General features: G+C 43.3%; 1 protein-coding gene across 3 annotated transcripts in view; it reads right to left on the reverse strand.

Moving 5' to 3' along the window:
- Positions 1-6,451: 6,451 nt before the first annotated feature.
- The window catches only part of MANBA (mannosidase beta), a 61,644-nt gene continuing 40,382 nt past the window's right edge, over positions 6,452-27,713 (reverse strand). For 2 of the 3 annotated variants that reach the window (XM_069013266.1, XM_069013265.1), the window contains exons 12-17: positions 27,339-27,557; positions 25,899-26,063; positions 23,993-24,137; positions 13,307-13,449; positions 11,284-11,541; positions 6,452-6,879 (exon numbers count right to left, since the gene is read on the reverse strand). In XM_069013266.1, coding sequence (XP_068869367.1) covers positions 6,655-6,879; positions 11,284-11,541; positions 13,307-13,449; positions 23,993-24,137; positions 25,899-26,063; positions 27,339-27,557 — 1,155 coding nt within the window. In that variant the 3' untranslated portion in view covers positions 6,452-6,654. Of the gene's footprint in view, positions 6,880-11,283; positions 11,542-13,306; positions 13,450-13,883; positions 13,925-23,992; positions 24,138-25,898; positions 26,064-27,338; positions 27,558-27,713 lie in introns of those variants that run through there. The other variant, XM_069013267.1, reaches the window with a different exon arrangement.

Here is a 27,713-nt window from a genome sequence, read left to right on the forward strand (position 1 = left end):
TTCTCCTGTCTGTGCCTGCTGTGATTTTTACATTACCTTTCAAGTAGAGTTATTGAAAGTTTAGCGTATCAGTTTTAGGCATTGATACAAGATCATGCTGCTTTCCAAGCACTAAAATAAATGAAAGGTTGCAAGCCACCTGTCTTAAAGCTAAAGTATCTTTTATGGTGGGAGAGCAGGACCATCAGCTACTGCTGAGCAGCTGTGGTTTGGGATTAAAGCCTCTGCCTTGTTTTAGTTCTCATGCTTAAGGCAACAGAGAATCATTTACACTGAAACCAACTCTTTAGTGTCTCAGCAAATCTCTGACAAGACAGCCCAGAGGAGAACTATCTAGAAACTCCTGTAGTAACTGTGCTCATGAGCAGTGTTTCTTCTTGTCTGACATCAAATCTGAGATGGTGAGTGTACTGTTACTGATGTTGGCCCAACTAAACAGAACAGGCACCAGAGTTCATGATGAAAAAGCAAAGAGCAGCAGCATTGGCACTCATAGTTAGTTTTTGTGGCACAAAGATGGAGCATTGACAGGGTGGTTCTTGGCTCAGCTCAGTCTTCACTAACCTGGGTGTCACTCCTGAGAAAATGAATCAAGATAAACCTTGAGAATGCTTAATGTTTAGAGCAGTAGTTACTGTAATGAATTAAACAATGAGTAATGAACTTGTGAACTAATGTTCTATCCAGCTGAATTACTGAGAATGTTAATTACTTCCAGAGAAGACGAATTACAGTAAAAATGCCATTCTTTCTTTCAGTTCTTGTATGTATAACCCACATATAAGCAGTGTCTAACACATACAGATTTTTGTTCAATTAATGTACTTCTCCGGTGTTCTCTTTGTATTCCAGCAGTAATAGAAACAGGCAAAGGTTCTCATATTCCAGGGGTAGAGGGGCTTTTTGAGCCCTAGGAGAGCTGCTGTCCAAGTAAAACACACCTGCTTCCACAGAATTTCCAGCACAGCTCAGCAGGCTGGCAGAGATTTTAACTGGGGTTTCTACAATCCTGCAGGACACCAGGGCACCCTGGCTGTTTATTCACACCTTTTAGCTTTAGTTCTGACCAGCTCTGCTTTTAAACCACCAGAAAACACCTGGATCTGTATTTCCTTAAAGCATTTCATGACCAGATGTTGCATAATAGCTGTTTATCAGGTTAGTGATCATACACAGCAGGTCCCCTAGGTCCTGTGTATTGAAGGGCTTTAAATGGCAGTCTGGCAGCTTCTCAGTTTCAGTGTATTTAATAAAAAAGGCTTTAGTCCTTTTAGGTTTTTTTCCCTTTGTTTAGAGACAGAAAAATACTAATTTTAAAAGTATTCTCAGTAATTCAAAATGGAACACTTAATTTTTACAGTTGAGTCACGTAACAGGACAACTTTTCCTACCTGCATTAACCTTCTGCATCTTAAGTATGTGTTGCAGGCAAGCCACACAGTGTGTTAGAACTAGGCAAGAGTAGGAGTTAGAACATACCAACAAGTGTAGGACACACTACAGAAAGTGGCAAGACACTAAGAGACATTTGTGTATGGCAGAGCAAACCTGTTTACTGCAAGCAGCTCAGTTAGAAGAAAATGCTAAAACACAGCTTTACTCTTTTTGCTTGACCTTTTTTCATAGTAGTACTGGTCATCCTGTACACTGATTCTCGCACTGATGGGAGAAGGTCAGGCTCCCTGCAGATGTGAGGATGAAGGAAGCAGACAGAGGAAGGAGGCTTAGCAAGAGAAAGTGTAAGCAATGCCAAGTCTTAAACACTTAAAGCAAATGTGTTCATGTCATGTAGCTATCAAGATATGTTCATGGACCTCACCATGAGATCTGCTCACCTCACACACAAATTTATCCTTACACCTCCTTGCCAAGATAGGAAGTGCCATTCCCATTTTGCAAGTGTGATGGAATAAAGAAAGAATCCAGGAATCAGCTGAATCAGCCTGAGAGCTTCTGTCTACACCTGACATAGAGAGAAATCTCTAACCTTAACCTGCACTTGCCGTGGAATAGAGCTCGCTCCATTATTTTGCTACTATACTGCAGTAATAAACATCAGAAATTGTGGAATGCAGCAAAAGTTGTGACAAAGATCACTAGAGATCTTCTCTACATTTGATGTAAAATGAATTATACAGGAAGTTAGACTGCCCTTGATTTTAGATTGGCTGCCACAGCTCTAAGTTTCTTGGCATCATCTTGGGATGTATTTACAAACTGGGAAATCACTGGTAGTAGGAAGTTCTGGGCGGCATTCTGAGATTCTGTGGACTGCAGGAAGGATAAGAGTCTGTCTTGGGGAGATTTTAGGACAATACTGTATTCCCCTATCATCTGCTTTATGCCCAGAAATGGGTGCTGCAGCTTTAAGCTGGGTCCGAGGGAAGGGGCAGGGAATTCCTCAGCACAGCTTGTGTTCAAGCTCCCACACGCTCCCCCACGTTGCTCTGCTCTGCTTGCAGCAGCAGAGAGTACATTCCTGCTTTTAGCTACCTTCTTTTTTGTTAGCTGAGGCAAGAAGTTTTCCCAGTCCTGTAAGAGCAATTCTCCTGGAACTGTTCGGCCTAGCTGTGATCCGAGAACCGGATCATCGGACGCCGTGGACCAGCAGGGAGGCTGTGGGGATGCCGCATCCCAGCCTCGGACCTCAGCAGGGGCCGAGCCAGCTACAGAGGGAACTCTGAATCCACCAGCTTTCTCCACACCGGGGAGGTTTAATATTTCAGCAATTACTCATTTTTTCCCCATGCCCTGTGGGCACTTTGTTTGTTAAATAAATATTTTTTTTCACTTTCATCCAAGAAATTCCTTTTTTATCAGTGGGGGAGGGAGTGCCAAAACCTGTCTTCTTTAGAGGAGACATTCATTTCAGAGTGTTTTCCTCCTAAACTTGTCTCAAACTGAGACAGAATCTTACCTACATGCAGTGGTGTATGAACTGTCTTTTCTCCTTTGGAAAAGTAAAATTGGAAACTGTCGTGGAAAGTAAAATGCTTTTTCCATGCATTTAAGAAAAAAGAGCCACTCTCCTTGCCTCCCCCAAGCAAAGTGACAGGAATGGTGGTGCCCATTTGTTAGCTCAGGGTGCAGTGGTCAGTACTCACCCACCATCCACAGCTTCTGGTGTTTCTGGATGATCACGTCTTGAAATAGAGGAGTTCTAAAGTAATGGCCAACAGTGCAGTCCAAACTTTTGCTGTCTTCAAAAGATTCCTACAGCTACAGCAAAGATAACACAGGTTAGTTACCAAGTAGTTGATTTTCTCCATTCAGCATTATGAAGCAGCCTGATGTCCCACTTAGAGCCAGGCTGGAGTATGTCTCTTATTCCAAGCCTGCAGAGGTTTCCCATGGCCTCATTTAAACCCAACTGCTGTAGGATTTCTCAGCCATCCAGCCACCCTTGCCATGTGCACAATGCAGAGCACTAGCAGAGCAGTGGCCTCCATTACATACTGCAAGGGAACACACTTGGGACAGGCTTCACACCTGTTAACCTGTGCACCTGCCAGCATTCCAGTGGAGTCAGCACACACATGCACAGAGCAGCATCACACTAATGATTAAATCAGGTGCTTACACGTTTCTACTGACTGACTCTACTTCTTACAGAAATGGCCTTTTTTCATTTAAGTTTTGGTTTTCCACACTAATTAAGATAAATTGGTGCTTTCATTTCGCTACCTTGTAACACCTGACCGGAAAGGACATGTAAACACAACTCTTGGACTGAAACCTGTCCTGAAAATTTCAAACCATGAGTTCCTGGTTCCCTAAGTGGGTAAGAAAGCGAACAGTGATTCTGAAAATATAAAGGCTGGCTTGTAAGTTTCAAACCCAGCTCTCCTGTACTGAAAAGAAGAAACTCATTGGCCCATTTCTCTGCTCCTGACACTGCTACAAGTCACTGAAATGGTCTCTGCTACACAGCTCCAAAACCAAAGGCAACTAACAGAAGTACTGAAGAAAGATGTGCCTCTAAGACAGAAAATTTGTCCAGGCCGCAAGGTATGCCAACAGCAGGTAACAAGAAAGATTGACAGAGAACTATGAACACTTACTTAGAGAGGAACTTTTAGCTACATTTGCATGCTTCTTTCCTGGAGAAGATGCAGAACTTGAAAAAGCTTCCAAGGACATGCTCCAGTAAACTGGAGCAAAATACATCCTCCTTGTGTGGCAGAAAGTACGAACAAACAGGTGCCCTCTAAAGCTCAGGATGGCCTCTGCATGCCCAGAATGGATCAGAACCAAATCTCAGTCAGAACAATTTTACGACAACAGATTAGCCAACACCATACAGTGCTCTTCCCAAACCTCTCTCAGGTTCTGGTCTGGAAGGGCATTTGTCATGGCTGTGGGACACTCTGGCTGCTGCTTTTGTCATCAGTGGAGAACAGCCCAGAGGGGGCCCAGGAGCAAACAAAGGCCATTGGCACAAGCAAACTCACTGGTTCTTGAACAAGACATTTCAAGGCAGCACGCTGAAAGAACACTGACGAGTCCAGTCCCCTCTACTGCTGCCACCAATAATGTAATGACACTGAGGACAAGCACCACAACACTTACCAAACGCTCCTCCTAACACTCCTGCTACCAAACCCCCATTAGATAGAACTGGGAATACAGGTACTGCCATAGCTGCAACAACACTCAGCTGGGAAGATGGATGTGAGGCAGGAGTGCTGGGTAGGAGTGCTGCCTTCCTATCTCCGCCCTGATCTGAGACAAAGGCAGAACAATGTAACCAAGTACAGCACAGGACGCCACTGCGAAAGTACCAAGGGGAAATGGTTAACCAAGGCACACGTTACAGCCACTGCTGCATGGTGAGAGAGCAGCTTCTATAAATACACACCTACAGAACACCAGGAAACCAAAAGAACGTATTAAGGATATTAAGACAATAATGGAAGTCAACCTTGCCCTTTAAATTCTGTTTTGAGTTCAAGCATTTGGCTTAAGCAATTGCTAATCTTTCATAATGGCACACAGTGCTGAATTAAAGCTTTCCAGTGAGAAAGAACGGACCAACTCCTTAGGGAGCTTCTGACCTTCAAAACCAGCAATAATCAAAAAAACTGCCCAAACCTTGCTATGTCAATCTGGTAATTGCAGAAAGGAACAGGGGAAAAAAAATAATAGAATGCTGTTCTATAGAACTGTGCTGGTAGACTTTAGTTGCATAGCTACTTCGTCACTTATTAATCATGTACCACATAATTTCTTCCATGATTTTGCCTAAAAATTGTGACAGGCTAGACAAGGTCACAGTTATCCAAATTCACGGGTTTTGCTTCTAGCAATCCGAAAGCTCTTTTCTAAGTATCTCAAACTTCACTCATAAGCTGAACAAATACCACTGACCTCTAGATAAGCCTCTTGATTGTCTTTAAACAAGTGATTCCTTTGAAGTTTTATTTATTTAACGCTATTAAGTGCCATTTTGAAATTCTATCTAGATGTGGCTGGAAGAGACATTTCTCCATCAATGTAAGAGAAAGACATCAACAAACTTGCCCTTTTCCTAACATACTGCAGCAGTACACATCGTATCTTCTCCCCATTTTTTCATTCTTACCTTATATTGACTCTATTGCTGCTTTGATTCCACTTTGATTCCAGGACACAAAAAAAACTGAAGAATTGTTCTGGTACTGTTGGCCCATGATGCCTCACAGAATAACTTCTAATTGCCTTTGTCAATGCCTGCATTTGTTAAGTTTTACTCATGACTGTCATTTTCCCTATTTATTTTACAAAATCTATAAACATTGGTACATACACATCCGTATTTTGATTGTTTTCATGTCTTCTTTTAACTAGGACTAGTTTTGAATCAGATGCAACTACAGTTAGTTGTTTTGGTGACCCAATAAAGCATTTGTAAGAAACTTTCATTTATCATTTCCCTTTCATCTTTAAGTTCTTCCTCTTGTTCAGGAGTATGTCAGTTTTGGTTAACACCAAATTACCAGTCAATATGCTCATCTCTCTGCCCATTAAAACTGTGATCACTGCAAGAAATCAACCCCCAGACTGAGTTTTCCAATGGAACACACAGTTGCTCCCCCCACATGTGCTCCAGACCCCCCACACCACCAGCAAGTAACACCCATGTGGTGCTTTTACAACACCAGTGGACATCAGTGGTAGAGCTCATTCAAACTCCACCTACTGTAGGCTGATTCTGCTTTTCAAGAAAATGAATATTTGCTTGGATAGAGAGAGGATCCTTGTGGAACCCCAGCAAGATCCCAGCTGCATTTCAAACCACGTGCGACAGACAAGCCCAGTGTTTAGCAACATGCCCATGGAGGGGCTCAGTGGCCTACTGGCAGCAGTCCCAGCTTCACTCCCTGTCTTTCTCCCTTGCCCCCAGCATACCTTGCTGTTATCTTAAAATGAATTTCAAATTACAGCACAGTGAAACTAGAAAAAAATATGGATGTGCTTTCAATAAACCACATATATTATATGTAAGCTTTGCTGTTGGTATTTTTACATTGAACCAGCAGTTAAAATTCACATGACAGGAATGGACAGTATGTTCTTCAGCCAGCTCAAAGTGTATGTCGCTTCAACTTCAGTCAAATTCTCCAATTTTTTTCCTCCTCCTGTTCCACTCCTTATCTAGAAGGAAATGAAGTATTCTCAGACAACGTCCAGCAGAGAGGTCAAGATTAGTGAACTTTCTAGTTCTTCAACACTGGTGGGTTCCCAAGGATAAAACACAACCATTTTCTTCTTTTCAGTCATAAGGAAACCATTATCACTAAATCTGCCTTTTATACTCCCTACATCCAGCGAAACAAAAGGAGCAATTGCAGTGGTCTGAAGAACAAATATATAAATGTCATCTTGTTGGGATACAGAGGCCTGAAAGAGAAATAAAAAAAAAGTATTTTTAAAAAAAAACCCAAACGTATTAAAGAAGATCCCAGTTACACCCAAACTGGGAAAAACCTACATGTCAGTGAAACAGGCTGAACAAACACATTTGATCTAAATTAATATTCTTCATATGTAAGAATCATGCAAAACCTGCAAACAATACTAGAGCCTTCCTATAGAATACTACAGATTGTGGAAAAATGCCAACAAGTATCACCACTTTGCCATCTTCTTACGGAAATAACTGAATCTGACTTCTACATAGTACTGGTATCCCATACTTACTGCAGTGAAAGAGATTTGTCCTTTCATCAACATTTCACTCAACTTATCAATTCACATCAACTAAAAGAGCTTGCCTTTCAATTACATACATAATAGAAATACACAGAAGCAAAAGATGGTAAAAATCCCAGTAAGACAGAAAGTCATCTCATTTTAATGCATCATGGCAGTGAAGCCCTTATACTTCATTTAGAAAATATACAAAGAATAGTTGTAAAGTACCAGGTCAAGGTATAAATTTTTATATTAAGCTCTATCAGTAGTTAATCTCAGAGAAACTTAAAATCCCATCCAGGATGCATTTTCATGCAGTACTCCCCATTCACCATAATGAAAGATTATGCTACATAACTTTCAAATACCAATTCACCATCTATAAAAAGAGGACAAATTACAGTCAGTGCAGACATCATGTTCCGGTTACAAGAAAAGCAACGCTACTCATTTTTGAGAAAAAGCACACATCCTCTGCATTTTGTTTCCTGAAGAAATACTAATGCCTTGATGTTTTTTAAAAGCAATGCTATGGAAGTAGCTCGTGGATTAGCAATGTATTTGGAAGTCTAGTTAGTTTATCGGTAACTAAATATAGAAGTACCAGCCTCTTGCAAAACAGAGTCATTTTTTAATCATACCTGCATTTCTTAAAATGATCACTTTGCATTTATCCTTGTTAGCTATCCTTATTAGTTAGTATTCCAAAGACAATGCAGTTACAAGATAAAGGAATGAAATTTTCCAACAATGCTCCAGTTGCAGAGCTTTTATTATTGGTGATATCATCCACAAACAAAAAAACCAAACCAAAACAAACAAAAAAAAAGCCCCACAGCATGACTCAGACCCCAGACTGTACCACCAGATGAAAAAAAAAATTAAAACATGTTGGGGTCCCTCCCCCGCGCCATGTAGCCCTGAGGGAGGCACGGGGTTTCCCTGCCCCTGCTCAGCCTCGTTCCCCATGGGTTGGTTTGTGTTCCCCTGCGCGGGCAAAGCAGCTCGGGCCCCGACTGTAAGAGTCCCTCAGCAGAGCCCGGCCATGCGGCTGGGGAAATAAACATCTCTTAAACATCTAGCAAGAATCCGTCCGTATATATTTGTTTCTTTTTCACGGGACTCCTGGTTTGATATATGCGTGTTGCAGTATCCCCGCTGCAACATATGGTGGAAGATTGCGAGCAGAACGATCCCCGTGACTGATTTGTGTGAGTAAACCCTGGAAACTTTGGATTCCTCTTCTTGGTTTTGTTTTGCTATTGCATATCTGGACTATGGAAGAATCGTGGGAAATGGGGCTCTCTGAGCCACAGAAAAAAATGTATCTAGAAGTAAAAGGGATCCTTGAACAACAAAACAAAAAAGTATTGGAACCGGGAGATCTTGAACACTTTTTTATCTGGCTTTTCAAAGAGTTCCCCTATATTTCTCGAGACTTACTTTTTGATATCAAACCTCCTGGATATTCTCAGGAGTGTTTCTGGAACGAGATCTGTGATAAGCTAAGGGATGGACTAGCGATAGAAGCTCTCCGTGGATCCTTTATAATCAGTGACGCTCTTCAGGAGCATCTGTATGATCCCATTACCCCTAAAGCAGAAGATCATACTTCTCCCGTGGCCGAGACCGCGTGGCGGCCACCCCAGGAGTGTATGACTGCAGCTGTGCCAGCGGAGGTGCCTGCGCTGGATGCGCCCGGCCCCCTCGGGAGCGCGCGCCTTACTGCGGACCCCATCCCTGTCTCGGGGTCCCCGGCTACGCGGCCGCGAGTGAGGGAGCGATGCCGCAGGCGCCATGGGTGCCGTGGGCCACGAGCAGCCAGGAAGCGGAGGTCAGCGTGGAAGCCCGCTCTGTGCATACGGCTCAGAGAGCCCTATGCAGGGAGAAGCGGCGGTTTCCACAGCGACACGAGAAGCTGTGCAGTGCAGCGCCGAGCCGAAACGGGGCCGCTCTCGAAGCAGCGTGGAGTTTGCGGAGCGGAGCCGTGCAGAGCCCAGACAGGCGCTGGAGCGGGGCCGTGCAGAGAGCGCAGAGCGGCCGCGGCGCGGGGGCCTGACCGAGACGTCGGAGTCGGCGAGGCGGCGGCCACGCGGGACCAGCAGCCACGACAGACACGCAAGCACGTGATAGGAGACGTTCTAGCAACGAAAGTCACAGGAACTGTGAAATGGTACAATGTGAAAAACAACTATGGATTTATAACACGAGATGATACAGGGGAAGATTTATTCATCCATAGAACTGCCATTAAAAGGAATAACCCTAAAAATTACCTGCAAAGTGTAGGAGATGGGGAAGTTGTTCAATTTGATATAGTGCAAGGAAAGAAGGGTTTACAAGCAGCGAATGTTACTGGGCCTGGAGGTATTCCCGTCAAAGGCAGCCGTTATGCACAAAATTATAAACAACATCCATCGCAGCAATCTCCCTACCCACAGCCTAATTTCCCCTTTTACCCTATACCCAATATGAACCCTTTCCTAAGTTTACCCTATCCCCAGTTTATTCCCAATCCGTTTTTTCATCCATGGTTTCCCTCACAAACCCCTGCCTTTGCCAATTGTTTCCCCAAAAATCCCTTTCCGATGCCGATGGGGGGATGAAAAGGGGGAGGAAAGAAATTAAACCCTCTCCTGCCTCAGTTTCCCCACAGGCATGTCCAGAGAGTTCTGTCTCCCTTCTGTCAGCCCTGAGATGTTCCACAGAATTTGTTTGGACATTTAAAGACTCAGGAGGGTGGCTTGTTTTGTTTTGAAACTGTTCTTGTTATGTTTATCCAATTGTCTTCATTCTCCTTTTATTAAAATAAAACGGGTGAGATGTTGGGGTCCCTCCCCCGCGCCATGTAGCCCTGAGGGAGGCACGGGGTTTCCCTGCCCCTGCTCAGCCTCGTTCCCCATGGGTTGGTTTGTGTTCCCCTGCGCGGGCAAAGCAGCTCGGGCCCCGACTGTAAGAGTCCCTCAGCAGAGCCCGGCCATGCGGCTGGGGAAATAAACATCTCTTAAACATCTAGCAAGAATCCGTCCGTATATATTTGTTTCTTTTTCACGGGACTCCTGGTTTGATATATGCGTGTTGCAGTATCCCCGCTGCAACAAAAACAGGCTTATTTCTTTCCTTTGTATACTCAGGAGGCAGGCTGTGCTGCCATGAAAGAGATAAGAAGGGAAAATCTGGCCCATTTTCTTTTTGTAAAGCAATTATGCTGGTCCAGATTCAAAGAGATTAGACCTCTATTCCCCCCTTGTTTAGCTTAGCACTAAAGAGCAAAGCTGCAGTTTGAAAGGCAATGTGAGAACACAAAGGTCCCCATCCTGCCCATCTGATGATTAAGAATTTTGCAATAAGATGTACATGCTAAGAAGTGAGGCTTAACAAAATGTGTGTGTATGCACACACAGGGCATGCATGCTCTCTACATACAGCAAGCTTGCTAGGAGCAGAAGGAATTTAGGAAAAAGCAGCAAATTGACCAAATGATAGTGTTATACAACACTGATGCCTTCTGTGCCTGTTCAGGAGACTGACACAGTTGCCAGCTATTAAGAGATAATCACTATTATGCAAATCAGAACCCTTACTGGAGGGCAGGGATTTCAAGCAGGAGGAAAGGAGCATGCAATGCTGCCTGTTAGCAATGTTACACTGATCTGAGAGCGTGAGCACTTCCAGAGGAAATACTGCTGACAGTAGTGCACTCCACACTCAGCTGAACTAGGATCACCTTATACTGACATACAGCGCTGTCTGCAAGCCAGAACACTTGTCATGATGCTATTTGCTATCTAGGGGCAAAAAGAAAGAAAGGAGCAATGCTGCAAGGTGAAAGTCTAAACAAATGAAAGGAAGAGTTCATTATTTAAAATAAAACAAATCCCAGACAAAAAACATACACAAACAAACAAATGAACCAATCCCACCAGCCTTATTTAGATACATTATAGGGACAGAGGAAAAAAAATCTCATTTTGAACTCAACATGGAAGCCAGAATAGCAACAACTATACTAGAGCATTCAGTGGAATCAGACACTGCATAGCTGGCAATAACTCAAAACAGTAAGATTAGCAAAACCAAATACAGTAATCTAGCATGATTGATGCTTACACTAAGCTGGGTCTTTTCTAATCCCACAGCATCCTTTAGTGATGAAAGGAAGTAATGGTTCGTAGGACTCTGGAGCCCATCTTCTCCCACGAGACAGAAAGTAATAACACAGCTTTTCCTGGTACAATTTCTGCATCTTTCCAGAAGGTCTCTTATGGACTCCTTGTAGATGGGGACAGCACTCTGGGCTTTAACAGTCACACCTTCTGTGGCAAGGGTGCATACTGGCTCCAAAGAGCTCCAGGTGTGCACAACGACCTATCAAGCACATCGAGAGAACACAAAGCTTAGAAGAAAGGCTACATCTGTGAAAACAGTGCAGCATCCTAGATTTCAGACTGCTCGTTACAACAGATGTTCTCCTGACAGCACCAGCTGATTTCCACCTAGCAAAAAACTACACAAAGATTTAAACAATAGAGAGATGGCATAAAAATGAGATCGTTCTAAAACCCTAACAACAAGTCCATTTCAAACAGTCTGGAGCTGCTCCTGATCTGCAAGACTTTTTGTTTTCTCCAAGCTCCTTGATAAGAAGGGATTGCCAATTCCTGCCAAGGGGATGCTGGGAAATGGAATCATTGAGTGACTAATTTGTTGACTCTTTTTCCTCCCTTGCTTGATAAAAAAAAGTCAAACAAAGGATTTTCTTGACACTGCTCAGTGTTATCTGATGTAACCCAACTGGGTATGCTAGAGCTTCTGCATAATCACCCTTAAACAGAAGCAAGCTCCGTCATCTTGAAAGGTATTATGAAGGTTATATTAATACAGCAAAATACATTCCCAGACATCATCCATGCATTATGAATATACCATTTTAAAAAGGCATAATTTGGAAATTGAGCACTTAATGAGAATTACAACATTCTATTTCATGAATTTTCAGTTATTTTTTGCCTTAACAGGAGTGTACAGTCAGGAATAAATCTTAACTGCTTTCAAGAGTTAAGTTCTAAATTTTCTTTAAGTGCAATACACAGTATTCATGAGAACTATTCTACTGCCAACACTTCTCTGATGCTATCAGAAAATCTGAATTTATGTTTGTTAGAATAACTCAGACCAGAAAGGAACAATTTCATTAAGTGCAGTTCTACTCCAAGAACTGACTATCCAGAAATTGCAACCATTTTCTGTACCATATATTACTTCATATAAGCAACCTTATGAATCTGTAAATTCATGGAAGCCCACCAGACAGAGCAGTGATCTAGGAGCTGACATACTCGTACTACTAGTTCCAAAATTACTATTTTGGAACTAGGAGTGACTAGTGAGTCATTCCAGGTCTCGAGGTCTATTTTTCCATCCTTCACAGTGTTCCCACATGGGACACACTTTCTGTCAGGAGCCGTATCTCATAGTGAAAAATGGTCCCTAAATTCATCTGGGATCTGGTTGCCATATGATTAACACCAACAAAATGTAGCAAGCTGAAAAAGAAGACCGTTGTCTACAAGAAAAGTCAGCAGCCCAAATGCTGCCTTAAAAATCCTATCAGTTTCTACAGTATTATCAAAAAACAGCTAAGGCATCAATTACAAAATGGTGACATGCATAGATGACCTTCCAATTACAGATGTGCTGTTAATATTTCAGAAAATAATCCAGTCCTTTTTCCCAAAGCCGTATAGTTTGAGTACAGGTAAGCAATGGTACAATCCCCCCCCCCTCACTTAGTCAGTTAATCTAGTTCTAACACCCAGGGAACAGTTTTGTTAAGTAGTGAGGTACCATTTTTCACACTTTGTTCTATTTAACCATCGTCTCTTTAAGATTTCTACAGAATGGTCAATTTCAGCCTTATACCTACAGGCTACAAGCAAAGCAATTTCTTCTTCTGTGAAGCACTACACACTACTATAATAAAGGATAGCATAAGAAGATAAAAGACTAGAGTTGCACCTCATGGTGTTTCAGCATGGCACTACCGAAGCTTGTCTGTACAAAGACCTGCTCCTTTCAGCATCTCTCATTTTTGCAGGAGGCACACAAGAGTGGTGAGGGAGGTGTCACTTACCCTCAAAGTCAGCTTGTGGTCCACATGAAGATCTGAGACACCGTAAATGTGCAACACCCCTTTGTCCTCAAAGGCCACAGGCAGCAGTGGTGCAAAGAAGTTCTGGGCAAAATAATGGAGCAGTTTCCACTTACCACCATACTCTAAAAATGATTAAAAAGAAGAAAGATTGAAACAGAATCCAAGAGTGCCTTGTCACACAATCGCTGTATGTGCTTTTTGGTCCTGCTATGGCAATGCAACATCCTTCTCCACCCTTTTTCACCTCTAACAAGTGCAAAGAATGACTGAAGGTACTCTTGCCTCCTTCCAGGCAAGGCTCTGCTCTGGAAAAGATCTGATGCTCTTTCAAGCTTTACTTAGAGCTTCACCAGAAGTTTACAGTTTTCTATGTCTTTGTTCTATCATTGCTACACTGCCATTCAGTTAACAGAAGCCTTAAACACAAGTGACAAGAGTGACACAGCATACCACACATAAACCAAGCAGCTGGAGCATCTGTGCTGTTGAGAATCCAGACAAACAAGCTGGCATTGCCACGAACTACCACTACTATAAAAAGAGACAAGGTACTTACACAAAATGCTCTCTTCCCTTTCTTCAGTCCTCCTTTCAGTTCTTCCTTAGACAAACACCAACAGCAATAACGATAAAAATAAGTTCTCAAACCAAAGACAGCTCTGAGCTTGGCAAAACACATTTGCCAAGATCTAGAGACAACACCTCCTCCATGGGAGTTAGGATCCATGACAGACACATGACAAACAGTTCACATTGCCTCTTTAATGGAAAGCTGCACCTCATTACTTTTAATACTTTGAAAGTCTGCCATTAAACTGGAAAAGCCATCAAACTCTGCATCCTCTCCAAAAAAAGCAATTTTGCTTTTTTGCTATGCAACACTGCCACATAATCATTTTGAAAGAGAAGCTGCATCCATTTCTTTCTCTATTAACATTCCATCTAGCACCCACTGTCTGCATTTTAAGTTTGTCTTTGCTCAACCATTATCCAGTCATTGAAATGGCACTAAAAAGAAGTAGCAAGTCAGCTGCACCATCTCACAAGGAAAGAAAAGTTAGATACTGGCTTCATTCTTGTTTCTGGCTCTTTGTTTTATACAAGTTTAAAGCTGACGTATGCTGAAAAATATTTTCAGTGATATATTTTTGTTGTAACTCTCCTAGTAATTACTCTCAGTTTCGGTTCTTGTACAAAGCTCTTAGCACTTTCAAACATCTCATAATTAAAGACTTATCCAGAGTAATGTCTTTCAAGGGTTGTTGTGGCTTTCCCAGGGGGACTTGAACATGCTTTGTCTGCACTCCACATAGACATGAATGAACTTTGTGAAGAATAAGTGCATTAGCTCCAGCTTAGCACCTTCCACATCACCTTTTTCTCAGCAAGTTCACAACCAGCTAGCTTGGAGAACAACAACTCATATCTGCCTGGAAAACCCACACAAGATTGAACTGTGCTATGAGATAAGTCTGTTGCCAGTAAAAACACCACTGGCATTCAAGTTAACTGCACTGAAGCAAACCAAAGAGAAGGCTGAAGGAAAACTTCAGGAGAGGCAGCTGTGTTTCTTCAAAACAGACAGTCGATAAACTGATGAACATTCTCAGTATACTGGTGCTTCTCAGTATAGAACTGTAGAACCACTTATGTTGGAAAAGACCTCTAAGATCGAGTTCAGCTGTACACCTGCCAAGTGCACCACCAAACCATGTCCCTAAGTTCCCATGCCACACACCTGTACATCCTGTAAATACCTCTAGGGATGGTGATTCCACCACTTCCCTGGGCAGCCTGCTCCAATACTTCATAACACCTTCAGTGAAGAATTTTTTCCTAAGATCCAATTTAAACCTCCATTGGCACAACTTGATGCCATTTCCTTTTGTCCTGTCACTTGCTAATGGAGAAAAGGGGCTGACCCACACCTCGCTATGGCCTCCATTCAGGTAGTTTTTGAGAGTGATAAAGGTGGGGGATAGGGTGTGTGTGTCCCAGCCTCCTTTCCTCCAGGCTAAGCACCCCCACCCAGCTCCCTCAGCTGCTCCTCACCAGAGTTGTGCTCCAGACCCTTCCCCAGCTCCAGTGTCCTTCTCTGGACATGCTCCAGCCCCCCAATGTCCTTCTTGTAGTGAGGGGCTCAGAACTGAACACAGCACTTGAGGTACAGCCTCAGCAGTGCTGAGTACAGAGGAACAACCCCCTCCCTGGTCCTGCTGGCCACACTATTCCTGACACAAGCCAGGAAGCCATTGGCCTTCTTGGCCACCTGGGCACACACTGGCTCATGTTCAGCCACTGTTGACCAGGAGTCAACAAAAAAAGGATCCCAGGTCCTTTTCCACTGGGCAGCTTTCCAGACACTCTGCCCCAGCCTGTAGTGCTGTCTGGGGTTGCTGTGGCCAAAGTGCAGGACTCGGCACTTGACCTTGCTGAACCTCATAAAACTGGCCTCAGCCCATCGATCCAGCCTGTCCAGATCTTTCTGCAGAGCCTTACTGCCACTCCCACCCAACTTGGTGTTGTTTGCAAACTGGATGAGCATGCACTTGAATCCCTTGTTCAGATCCTTGATAAAGGTATTAAACAGGGCTGGCCTCAATACTGAGCCCTGGGAAATCCCTGCAGTGACCCGCTGCCAGCTGGTTTGAATCCATTCACCACCACACTCTGGGCCTGGCCATCCAGACAGTTTGCTTTCATGGGGAACAGTGCACCCATCCACACCATAAGCAGCCAGTTTCTCCAGGAGAATGTTGTGGGAAATTGTGCTAAGGCTTTGCTAAAGTCTAGGCAAACAACATCCACAGCCTTTCCTTCATCCGTTCCTGGGTCACCTTGTCATAGAAGGAGATCAGGTTGGTCAAGCAGGACCTGCCTTTCATAAACCTGTGCTGGCTGGGTCTGATCCTCTGATGATATGAACAAAGGCATGTTCTGGCATTCCAAGGACACTTCCTGACAGAACACATCGGTGGTTTAGAGAACAAATCTACCAAAACCTGGAAGTGCTACAAATTACTCTTCAGTCATTAAACTTGAGAAGATGGGCAATTTGGACCAGGGATGGATTATCTGAAACAGAGTCAACTGTGGGGCAGTATCTAACAAACAAAAGCTATGGGCCTTGTATGAGAAATGGGCAGGGAGAGTCTGGGCATCTAGAGCTGCAATCTCTAAAGCCTTCAAGACTGCTACAGGACTTCCTGGAATTTCAACTGTCAATTAATTAAATTGCCAATGCAATATATGTTGCTCACTGCAGAATCCAGACAGAGCCCACCACAAGCTCAGACCCAGCATGGTCTGAGGTTTCAGTGCCTGTTGACTTGAATTTTTTTCTTGGGCTTAATTCACATGATGAAAATCTAGGCTTCAACTGTCATATATGGAAATGGATAATGCAACTGATGAAGAGCAGGTTCTGTTACTTAGTTTAATATAAAATCCTGTTTCTTTTTGAATGGGTCCTTTTCTCAATCTCTGCTGTGCCTTGATTTCCAACTGGATTACAAAGCCACACTGTAGTGGTTCCCACTGCAGAGGGAAAGAGAGGAGGTTTGCTACCTGGGCAGCAGAGATCCTCAAAAAACTTGTACAGTGGAGATAAGTCAGAGTTAACGTGGCATTAAAATTTCACAGGGAAACACAAACAAACAAAAATCTCAACCAACAAAAAAAAATCAAACCACACACTTAAAAGTTTGCACCATTTCAAAACCCATTCTACTACTACAACACTCATTGTTTTGGAATGTTTGAAACACTATTAGTCTGCTTACCTCAGATCAGCTTTTAAGATGGTATTTCCCTTCCCCAAAAAATCTAGAGCCATTTTAAAGAACCAAAACTGAACTGCTGTAGCAGTTTCACACAGGAAGTGTCCTCCAAAGACAACTTTTTCGGCAACAGGATCTTGATAATACAATTGTCGAAGTAACTTCAGACAGCAAGGAAAACTGAAGCTGACTAATTAAAAATCCCATATTCTTCAGTTCTTCTGTTGTCTTGATTTCCGTAAGACCAGAGCTACATTCCTTTATTTAAAGACAGGCAAGTTGTATATCAAATACACCACACACACACCACCACCCCCCCCCCCCCCCCCAAACATAGATGTAAAAAATCTGGAGATCAGGAAGATATCATGAGAAACCTCTGGGTTTAAACTTCCCTGTTACAGACATGCATGCCCAAAGGCAACAGTCAAAAGTTATTTAGAATAGCCCTGGGGTGGTTTTCTTCTCCTCCCACCACATTTAAAAGAATCCTTACAGAAATCCAAGTTCCTCAATATTTTCCTGACAATAATAAGGGGTTTGCACTCTCTGTGGTATTAAACTTCAGAACAGGAAACTAAAATTAGGTTTGTAATGAGACCCCAGCACCCTTTTTTCTGACTCTTCCCTGAAGCCTTCTACACTGATGGCGGGAGTGCAAATAAACTGATCTTCCTGAAACGATTTTAAATTAATCACTTCACACCATTAAATGCAACATGCTGCTAGTTCTTTCCTAACCTCAGTCTCATGAATTCAGATCAATTATTCTCCATAACAGCCCATACCAGGGCTCACAAGGGGCTCTAAATATTGAACCAGCAATAAAAGCCAGTTATCTGTTCAAGGGAATCTCATGACAACCGAACTGGGTACCTCAAGGTGATACTTGTCTGTGAGTGTCACAGCACTCCACCAAAATATACTGCAGAGATGCTGAAGCATCCAACATGGCACAACAGGCTCCACAGCTAGGTGCTAACAGTCAGAACCCTGATGTGATAAAAGCTGTTTACTTCTGAGCTGAAGGCAGAAGTACTATGTCACAAGTGCTGTGCTCTGTTTTCATTCAACCCCAAGCAAACATCTTAAAGGTAAAAGTTAAAAGGAGAAATATTTGCTACCTTCTTCCTTCCCCACCATGTGGAAACATTTCTGCTTTGTACCGGAAATTATGCAAACCCCTCCATGACTATCTGCAAAGTAACAGATTCAAATAAAAGCACTCAGTGGTGATACTACTGTGCCATCTAACAAGATGCAGAAACGTGTTTTTGAAGTGCAAATAAAACTAATTTCTCCGAAGTCTTGCATAATTTCAGCCATTAGCATTTCAAAATCCCTCTACCACACTGCCTAATTAAATGAATATTAAACCTTTCCTCATCTCACTGAGGGAATACAACAAAACAAAGGGACAGCTGTATCTCTGCTGAGCTTCTCTCTTCTAAAGCAACTTCAACAACATATGAATAATTCAAGTATTTGATAAATATTCTACAGTGATGTCAGCTCTGTACTCAAAAAGGCATTTATGGTCTCCAGAACCATTACATCTATCAATACACCTGTCTTTACAAAGGGACACTTTTCCAAGCATCTTTTTCTCTTAAGGCACTTAAAGCCTAAGAGCATCACTCATTGCTAGAATCATAAAAATGAACACAGTGATATTCCATTTCCTAATACAAATCTAGAAAGTCCAGAAAGATGAGCATCATAGTTGGACCACTGCCTTAACATTTAAATAAATTAGCCTCTTTCGTCTAATGGTTTTTCCTTTGTTGTTGCAGTTATTTTGCTTGGATTAATTAAAAAAAAAAAAAAAAAAGAACAAAAAGGGAGAGGGACAAACATCTCCTAGAGAAAAGAGGGGGAGGAACGGGAGGATGGTGTGGGCTAATATTTTCTCAAAACCAGGCCAAATGGCCTTTTGTTCTAAGGACAGATCGAGACTGTCCTTAGACAGTCTTACTTTTTGTTGAGGTTTCAGTTTAGTCCTAGTTTTTTTCTGTTAAAGGAATTTTTTCCCATAGCATGTTGCTAGGAGATAAATGGCCATACTTGAGAGGAGATAGCCATACTTAAGAAAGACAAAAGGGCCCGGCCAGGCTTTTGTTCTCACCTGGCGGGCAGTTCAGTTCGCTCTCAGCGTCTGGAGAGAGAAGCCGCGGAGAGAAGAGCTGCTGGTTCCCGTTTTCGGCGTCTTTCCTTTCTGCTGGGAACAACACCGGGGATCCCAAAGCTGCTTTTCCCTGCCCTGCTGGAGGCTGGGCTGTGGCCGCCCGCCCCGCTGCTGCTTCGAGCCTTCGCTACGCTGTAGCCGTGCTCACCCTGCCTGCCTGGAGCCCCGGGGGGTTCCCCTTTTGGATACATCTCGTCTGCCACCCGGGATTTGTGTTTGTACCTGCCGCTCCAGCCTACCAGTCCAGCCTGCTGTTTCCGAGAACCCGGGACCAGCTGCCCACCGGTTTCTGAAGCTCCTTTGTTCCATCCTTCCCCGGGATCCCAGGGCATCAGAGCAGCCGCGTGCTCCCCGAGCTCGCTCCGGAGCGCCCCCTGCAGCCGCGGGGGAACCATCGCACCTGCCCTGCTCACCGGGAGCCACCAGCGATCCCTGTCGGCTGCGAGCGGAACTGCACCCGAGGGGAAATAGCCTGACAGCCGAGAAGGCCGGGACTGGGTTTGTGTTTGCTGTTACTGTCATAGTTGTTGTTGTTTTGTTTGACTAGTTATATATATATATATATATATATATATATAGTAAAGAACTGTTATTCCTATTTTCCCACATCTCTGCCTAAAGACCCTTGATTTCAAAATTATAATAACTCAGAGGGAAAGGGGTTACATCTGCCACTCCAAGGGAGGCTTCTGCCTTCCTTAGCAGACACCTGTCTTTCAAACCGAGACAGATCTTGGCGCCCAACGTGGGGCCTGAGGGCATTAAGAGAGAGAGGTGAAAAAGGAATAACAGTTCCTGAATAACTTAAGTTTGTGTGTTGGATATAGGAACCTTGGTAGGCAGCACTATGTGGTCTACTTTGCCCTGGTTCGGGTGGCATGTGGCCGTGGCTATATTCTTCCCCTTTGCAGCTCCCTACTTGAATATGGGTCCTCTCACTAAGGCTACCATTGCTGTTATCCAGCTTGTGCTATGGGTCGAGAAGGTGAGGAATTCATGGGTTTTTAACTTCCTCCGGAATGTGGGCACGTGGATAAACGGCTATCACACACTGAGCTCATGTTTTTGGGGTTATGTTAACAATGGTCTGTCCTGGAGCCTCTGGCAGAAGGTGCCTGGTGAGACTCGTGGCCGACCGCTGGGATTCTGGAGCCGAAGCTACAGAGGGTCCGAAGCCAACTACACTCCCACAGAGAAAGAAATCTTGGCAGCCTATGAAGGAGTCCAAGCTGCCTCAGAGGTAATTGGAACTGAGGCACAACTCCTCCTGGCACCCCGACTACCGGTGCTGGGGTGGATGTTCAAAGGAAAGGTTCCCTCCACGCATCACGCCACTGATGCTACTTGGAGCAAATGGATCGCCCTCATCACGCAGCGCGCCCGAATTGGAAACCCAAGTCGCCCTGGGATCTTGGAAATAATTACGAACTGGCCAGAAGGTGAGACTTTTGGGTTATCTTCTGAAGAAGAAGAGGAGCAGGTGACGCGTGCCGAAGAAGCCCCACCATACAACGAGCTACCAGAGAGTGAAAGACAATATGCCCTCTTCACTGATGGTTCCTGCCGAATTGTAGGCGCTAGCCGGAAATGGAAAGCCGCTGTATGGAGCCCCACACGACAAGTTGCACAGGCTACGGAAGGAGAAGGTGGATCGAGCCAATTTGCTGAACTCAAAGCCGTTCAATTAGCTCTGGACATTGCTGAAAGAGAGAAGTGGCCAAAGCTCTACCTTTACACTGATTCATGGATGGTAGCCAATGCTCTGTGGGGTTGGCTGGAAAGGTGGAATAAGGCAAAATGGCAGCGCAGAGGAAAACCAATCTGGGCTGCTGAGGAGTGGAAAGACATTGCCGCTCGAGTAGAGAAGCTATCTGTGAAGGCCCGTCATGTAGATGCTCACATTCCCAAGAGCCGGGCTAATGAAGAACATCGTAATAACAAGCAGGTAGATCAGGCTGCGAAAATAGAGGTGTCCCAGATAGACCTGGATTGGCAACATAAAGGAGAGTTGTTCCTAGCTCGATGGGCCCATGATGCCTCAGGCCATCAGGGCAGAGATGCCACCTATAAGTGGGCACGAGACCGAGGGGTGGATCTGACCATGGACAGTATCTCCCAGGTCATCCATGACTGTGAGACATGCGCTGCGATCAAGCAGGCCAAGCGGGTGAAGCCCCTGTGGTATGGTGGGCGGTGGTCCAAATACAAGTATGGGGAGGCCTGGCAGGTTGATTACATCACACTGCCTCAAACCCGCCAAGGCAAGCGCCATGTGCTCACAATGGTAGAAGCCACCACAGGATGGCTGGAGACCTACCCTGTGCCTCACGCTACTGCCCGGAACACCATCCTGGGCCTTGAAAAGCAAGTCCTTTGGAGGCATGGTACCCCTGAGAGGATTGAATCTGACAATGGGACTCACTTCAAGAACAGCCTTATAAACACCTGGGCTAGAGAACATGGCATTGAGTGGGTGTACCACATCCCTTACCATGCACCAGCAGCTGGGAAGGTTGAGCGGTGTAATGGACTGCTTAAAACCACCTTGAAGGCACTGGGTGGGGGGAGTTTCAAAAACTGGGAGGTGCATTTAGCAAAAGCCACCTGGTTAGTTAACACCCGAGGCTCCACCAGCCGAGCCGGCCCTGCCCAATCCGAACCCCTACAAACAACAGATGGGGATAAGGTTCCAGTGGTGCACATGAGAGGTATGCTTGGAAAAACTGTTTGGGTGAAGTCTGCCTTGAGCAAAGACAAACCCATCCGTGGGGTTGTTTTTGCTCAGGGACCAGGTTGTACCTGGTGGGTGATGCAAAGGGATGGAGAGACCCGATGCATACCTCAAGGGGACCTTGTTTTAGGGTGAACTACCCATGGCTCTGTACTTGTATCAGTATCAGCATGTACATATGTATATAATTTAGGTGATGCTTGTATTTATATGGTTAAAAAGTTAAGTTTCATGTAACATGTTAGTATGGAAAAAAATTCGGGGTGGATAATGTTGGGGTTTCAGTTTAGTCCTAGTTTTTTTCTGTTAAAGGAATTTTTTCCCATAGCATGTTGCTAGGAGATAAATGGCCATACTTGAGAGGAGATAGCCATACTTAAGAAAGACAAAAGGGCCCGGCCAGGCTTTTGTTCTCACCTGGCGGGCAGTTCAGTTCGCTCTCAGCGTCTGGAGAGAGAAGCCGCGGAGAGAAGAGCTGCTGGTTCCCGTTTTCGGCGTCTTTCCTTTCTGCTGGGAACAACACCGGGGATCCCAAAGCTGCTTTTCCCTGCCCTGCTGGAGGCTGGGCTGTGGCCGCCCGCCCCGCTGCTGCTTCGAGCCTTCGCTACGCTGTAGCCGTGCTCACCCTGCCTGCCTGGAGCCCCGGGGGGTTCCCCTTTTGGATACATCTCGTCTGCCACCCGGGATTTGTGTTTGTACCTGCCGCTCCAGCCTACCAGTCCAGCCTGCTGTTTCCGAGAACCCGGGACCAGCTGCCCACCGGTTTCTGAAGCTCCTTTGTTCCATCCTTCCCCGGGATCCCAGGGCATCAGAGCAGCCGCGTGCTCCCCGAGCTCGCTCCGGAGCGCCCCCTGCAGCCGCGGGGGAACCATCGCACCTGCCCTGCTCACCGGGAGCCACCAGCGATCCCTGTCGGCTGCGAGCGGAACTGCACCCGAGGGGAAATAGCCTGACAGCCGAGAAGGCCGGGACTGGGTTTGTGTTTGCTGTTACTGTCATAGTTGTTGTTGTTTTGTTTGACTAGTTATATATATATATATATATATATATATATAGTAAAGAACTGTTATTCCTATTTTCCCACATCTCTGCCTAAAGACCCTTGATTTCAAAATTATAATAACTCAGAGGGAAAGGGGTTACATCTGCCACTCCAAGGGAGGCTTCCTTAGCAGACACCTGTCTTTCAAACCGAGACACTTTTCTCTTAGCTTTTTCTAGTTTGCTCATGTTTTTTCACATATGAATTGCCTAAATAAAGATTTTCAAAACCAGAATATGTGAGAAATAACTAAAATTGAAAGAGTATTTACCCAAGTCCTATACAGCTGCCATAGGACAGCTTCTTAATTTCAAAATGACTTCTAGACAAAATGTTTGGAACATGAAACAGCCACTTCCCTCATGCCACACATTCCTCATTCCTCTCCTACTTCTTACTGCCTAAGTGACTTATCTTTTTATATTGTCTGATTATTTTTGTGTTCTAAGAGAAAAAAAATACGAGATACCAAGTGTGTAGAGAGCATATTAACAGAATAATTTAGTCATAAAGAGTGATTCACCTCATCTGACACCAAGTTAGACATCAAATCTCAACCACTCATCTCCTATGAAGAGCTTCTCAGAAGCTACACTGGGTGAGAGACATCTTATGAAGTTCTATGAAAATCAAATTCATCATGGAGACGATAATTCATCCCAGTTCTGAGACAGCTAAGGACGCAGTGAATCACATTTGGACATAACCATCTCTCCCCCAACTGACTACAGAAGAAATCTAGATGCTCAGCCTTTACATTGTAAATCCCATCCTGGAAAGCATTTCTAAAGGATGGACAGAAATATGTTCAAAGTTTGTAAAGTTGCCCAAGAGACAGAGCAGAGCTTTATTTCTTATTCTGATAGTTCCAGATGAGTAAAATACAGTTGGTGTTTGGTGCTTTTTACCAGACTGTCACAAAACTTACCCAAGGAAGCCCATGAAGGAGCCTGCCAAATGTCATTGAGTTGCCAGTACAGAGCTCCCATTGTGTGTCCTTCTCCATTGATTATTTCACTTTGACTAAAACGATAGAATTCAGTTTCTGTCTTTATACACTGAGCCTGCATCACCTTGGTTCAACAAAGAGATAAAAAAAAATTTTTGGTATATTGGATTTTACTTCTTTGCAAAACATGTGTGAATATATTGATACACAACACAGATTTCACAGCAACATAATTTTAAACTTGAGCCCTTCAGGAATATCTACCTGCAGTGCAGTGGGTCTCTGCTGGAAGGAATCTATTCCTAGCAGCTCCCAACAGCCTTGCAAGCAGTACCCTTCAAGAATCTCATACAGGGCTACTTCCATATAGTGAAGATGGTCTTTGAAAGGCAAATGGAAGACAAGGAAAATAAAATGAAATTTAAAATAATTTTTTTTACATTAATTTAAATAACCCCCTCCAGAGTTGCAAAATGACGTTAAGCTGCATTACCGTGGTGTCTAAAGCCTGACACTCTGAACTTAAAACACACATTCTCACTATACAGTCAAAACTGTGCATCAGAAAAGCAACCTTTTTTCAGCTGCACTCCCACTCCTTTTCTCATTCTCTACCTTATCTAAAAAACACTTTTCAGAATTTTTCATTGGCCAAGTTCTCAATGGACACTAAACAGATTGCTACGTTCTTCACACAGTTTATTATTAGGCTGGGGAAAATATGAAGAAGTTCTTAAAATAAAGGCCTTTAGGACAGCTTAGAAGGTAAAGATATTACTTCTAGTTAACCATTAAAGCAAGTTTGATTTCTTTATCCTTTTTGCTAACCTTATTTTGGTATTAAATTGTTTAACCTGTTAATAAGGCCTTGATAGACCTAGCCTTACAGAAACCCTCACAGCTTCTGGAGTCAGGACCTCACTGTGCAAGTTTTACCCCTGTTTTCAATTTCACAGCATCATCTATCCTTGTTCTCTTGTCAAGAGTGCCAAAAATTCTCAAGCTATTTTGCTTTTATATAAAACTTGCTGACAGCAGCTCTCAAACATTAAAAACTCAGTGAGTGTGCAGTTATTTCCATCAAGAGTGTTTCTGAAATTCTTGAAACACAACAAAAATTAACAGCACTTTCAATTTGCCTAATAGCATTAAAAAGTTACTTAGCATCTTTTAAAAGTTGCACAGAAATCACAAATAAAGAAACAAGCATGAGGTAGAACTACTATGCATGACAGGCAAAATATATCCTTCTGATCTGAAAAAAAACCCAAAATACTATGGATGACGGGCAAAATATATCCTTCTGATCTGAAAAAAAAACCAACATATATTCTCTAAAATATCAATATTTGAGTCCATAACAAAATAAAAGCTACTATTAATCTAATTAATAGAGAACCACATTTTTGGAAAAAATCTTGCTTCCAAAGCTCGTGTGTTCCATGTGGCAAAAATCAAAGCAGTGAGCCTACAGGAGCCACATGAAGAGCAAAACATCCCCACCCTGGAACACGGAGTAACATGCAGCACTGGGAATAATCTTCTACCATGGAAGCCCAGCACATCTCTGCATCCTCCACCAGCTACATGAGCCCAGTTGGAGAGAAGGACCAAGGTAGCACATACTGACAGACTTTCTCCCAGCTGAGACAGTTTCTGGGTAATTCCTTGAGTATTCCAACCCTTCTATGATGAAAATTGGAGTCTCTCTACAGTAAAAGAGAGACAAGCTAGTTCCAAATTAAACTGGACTCTCCAATGCTTCAGTATGGAAACTTTCTTTATGATGGAACATTCCCTAAGGGACCAGGTCCAGTTCTAACAGCTGACAGAATCTAATGGAACAAGTACTGACAGCTACTTCTATGGAAGACATCACTGTTACCTGAGTGAGGTAAATCATATCTTTGAACTGCTTCACAGGATCTGGGCTCTGGGGAAGCTTGAAATGACGCCCAATCTCTTGAAGCATCTGAATATTGCCACCTTCATGGTGTTGCCGATGGAGAGAAAAATTGCTTGTGTAGGACCAGTCCTCAGGGGAGGAAACCTTTTAAAAACCACAAAAGTAAGGTATTCGAAGGAAAAGGTAGAATGTACATTTAATGACTGTCAGGATACTGAGGAAAGGATATCCATAACAGCTTACTGACATAATCCAAAACCTTAAAATTGGGAGTGCATTTCTATAGTGCCTCATGCAGTCACGCAAGGATTTTGAATCACTAACACTCTTTGCTAACACTCCTTGTATGAATAAATGAAAACACACACTGTTGTTGAATCCAGAAGAGCAACTTCTGGCTCAGTGACATTTAACTTATTTGTCCTACGGTTTGGGTTGGCCAAGGGACTTCAGAGCTTTGCTGGCATTCATAGTAAAGCAGAAACACCATAGATTAATATGGAAAAATGTACCCTAGTCAAACACATTTAGGTATAAGGGTTACATAAGTCAGTAGGGCTATAAATTCTAATAATATGTATATATCTTTTCAAAACCTGCCTCTGATAACAAACGATCATAAAACAGCTTTTTTCAACTAAAGACAATAACGCAGCATAACTCATTAAGTTATTATTGCCAAGCTTTCATTGTAATTATACTCTCTAAACAACCTTTGGATTGAATAATTTTTATTAGCATGTTATTAATATGGATGAATGTTCTTATTATGCTTCAGATAAAATGCTTTGCCCAGCAAATTGAAAGGAATATTCTGAACTCCTTTTGGTTGCATGCATGAACATCAACATCTCTCCCTGGACAAATGGACAAACAGCATGATATGTCTCTGCTCCAATCTGATAAATAAGATAGAATATATAATATCTAAATGTAAAAGGAGACAAAACCAAATCCTCTTATATGCAATACATTAAGGAACAAATGATTTAAATCAAAGAAATTGGTAAATATATAAAAATCAAAACATTTTAAAATTTGGTACAATTCAGCTTTTGTCAGGTTTCTTCTCTTTCTCAAATACATGTCCCTAGACACCACAAAAGCAAACAGATGTTAGTCACTCATTACTGAGCTATACTTTAAATAGAATTACTATTAGAAATAACAGTTTTATAATAGTCTCTCATTCAAATCACCTCTTGCAACCTCAAGGTAAGTATATTGAACACTAAGGAGGGAAACAGTACTGTTTCATCCCCTCTCTCCCCACCAGCACACACTTCTATCCCACTTGTGCCATACCACACCTAACAACACATTACTACAGTTTGGATGTGGAACTTTGTTGGGAAGAAACTCACTGCCCTCACTAAATGAGAGCGAAGGAGACAGTAAGGTGTGGAAGCCCAGCCTTACCTTGTCAATTGTACTGAAGGAAGGCCAGGACTGAAACCCATATTCCGAAGCAAAACGAGTTTTAGGATACACTGTCCAGTTCCAGCAGTCACTGTTGTAGTCATAAAAGTGTGTGTCACCATAATGGGTGTCATAAGGATTCCGGGAGAGCCAACCCTCTTTAACTGACTGCAAGCCATTGGTGGGACTGGAAGCAACAAAAGGACGGCTCTTATCTTCCTGGGATTTAAAGAAAACAAAGCAAAACTAAAATACAACCCCCTTACCAAGTGATTGGCTTTTATCATCTGAATTCATAGACCATTTTTTGAAAAGGTGGGGTGGGGGGCAGGGAGAACATGCCATTTCCAAATGTCTGAGTCACCACCTAGGAAA

The sequence above is a fragment of the Aphelocoma coerulescens genome, chromosome 4 (assembly GCF_041296385.1).
Source record: "Aphelocoma coerulescens isolate FSJ_1873_10779 chromosome 4, UR_Acoe_1.0, whole genome shotgun sequence".
Classification (NCBI taxonomy): Eukaryota; Metazoa; Chordata; class Aves; order Passeriformes; family Corvidae; genus Aphelocoma; species Aphelocoma coerulescens.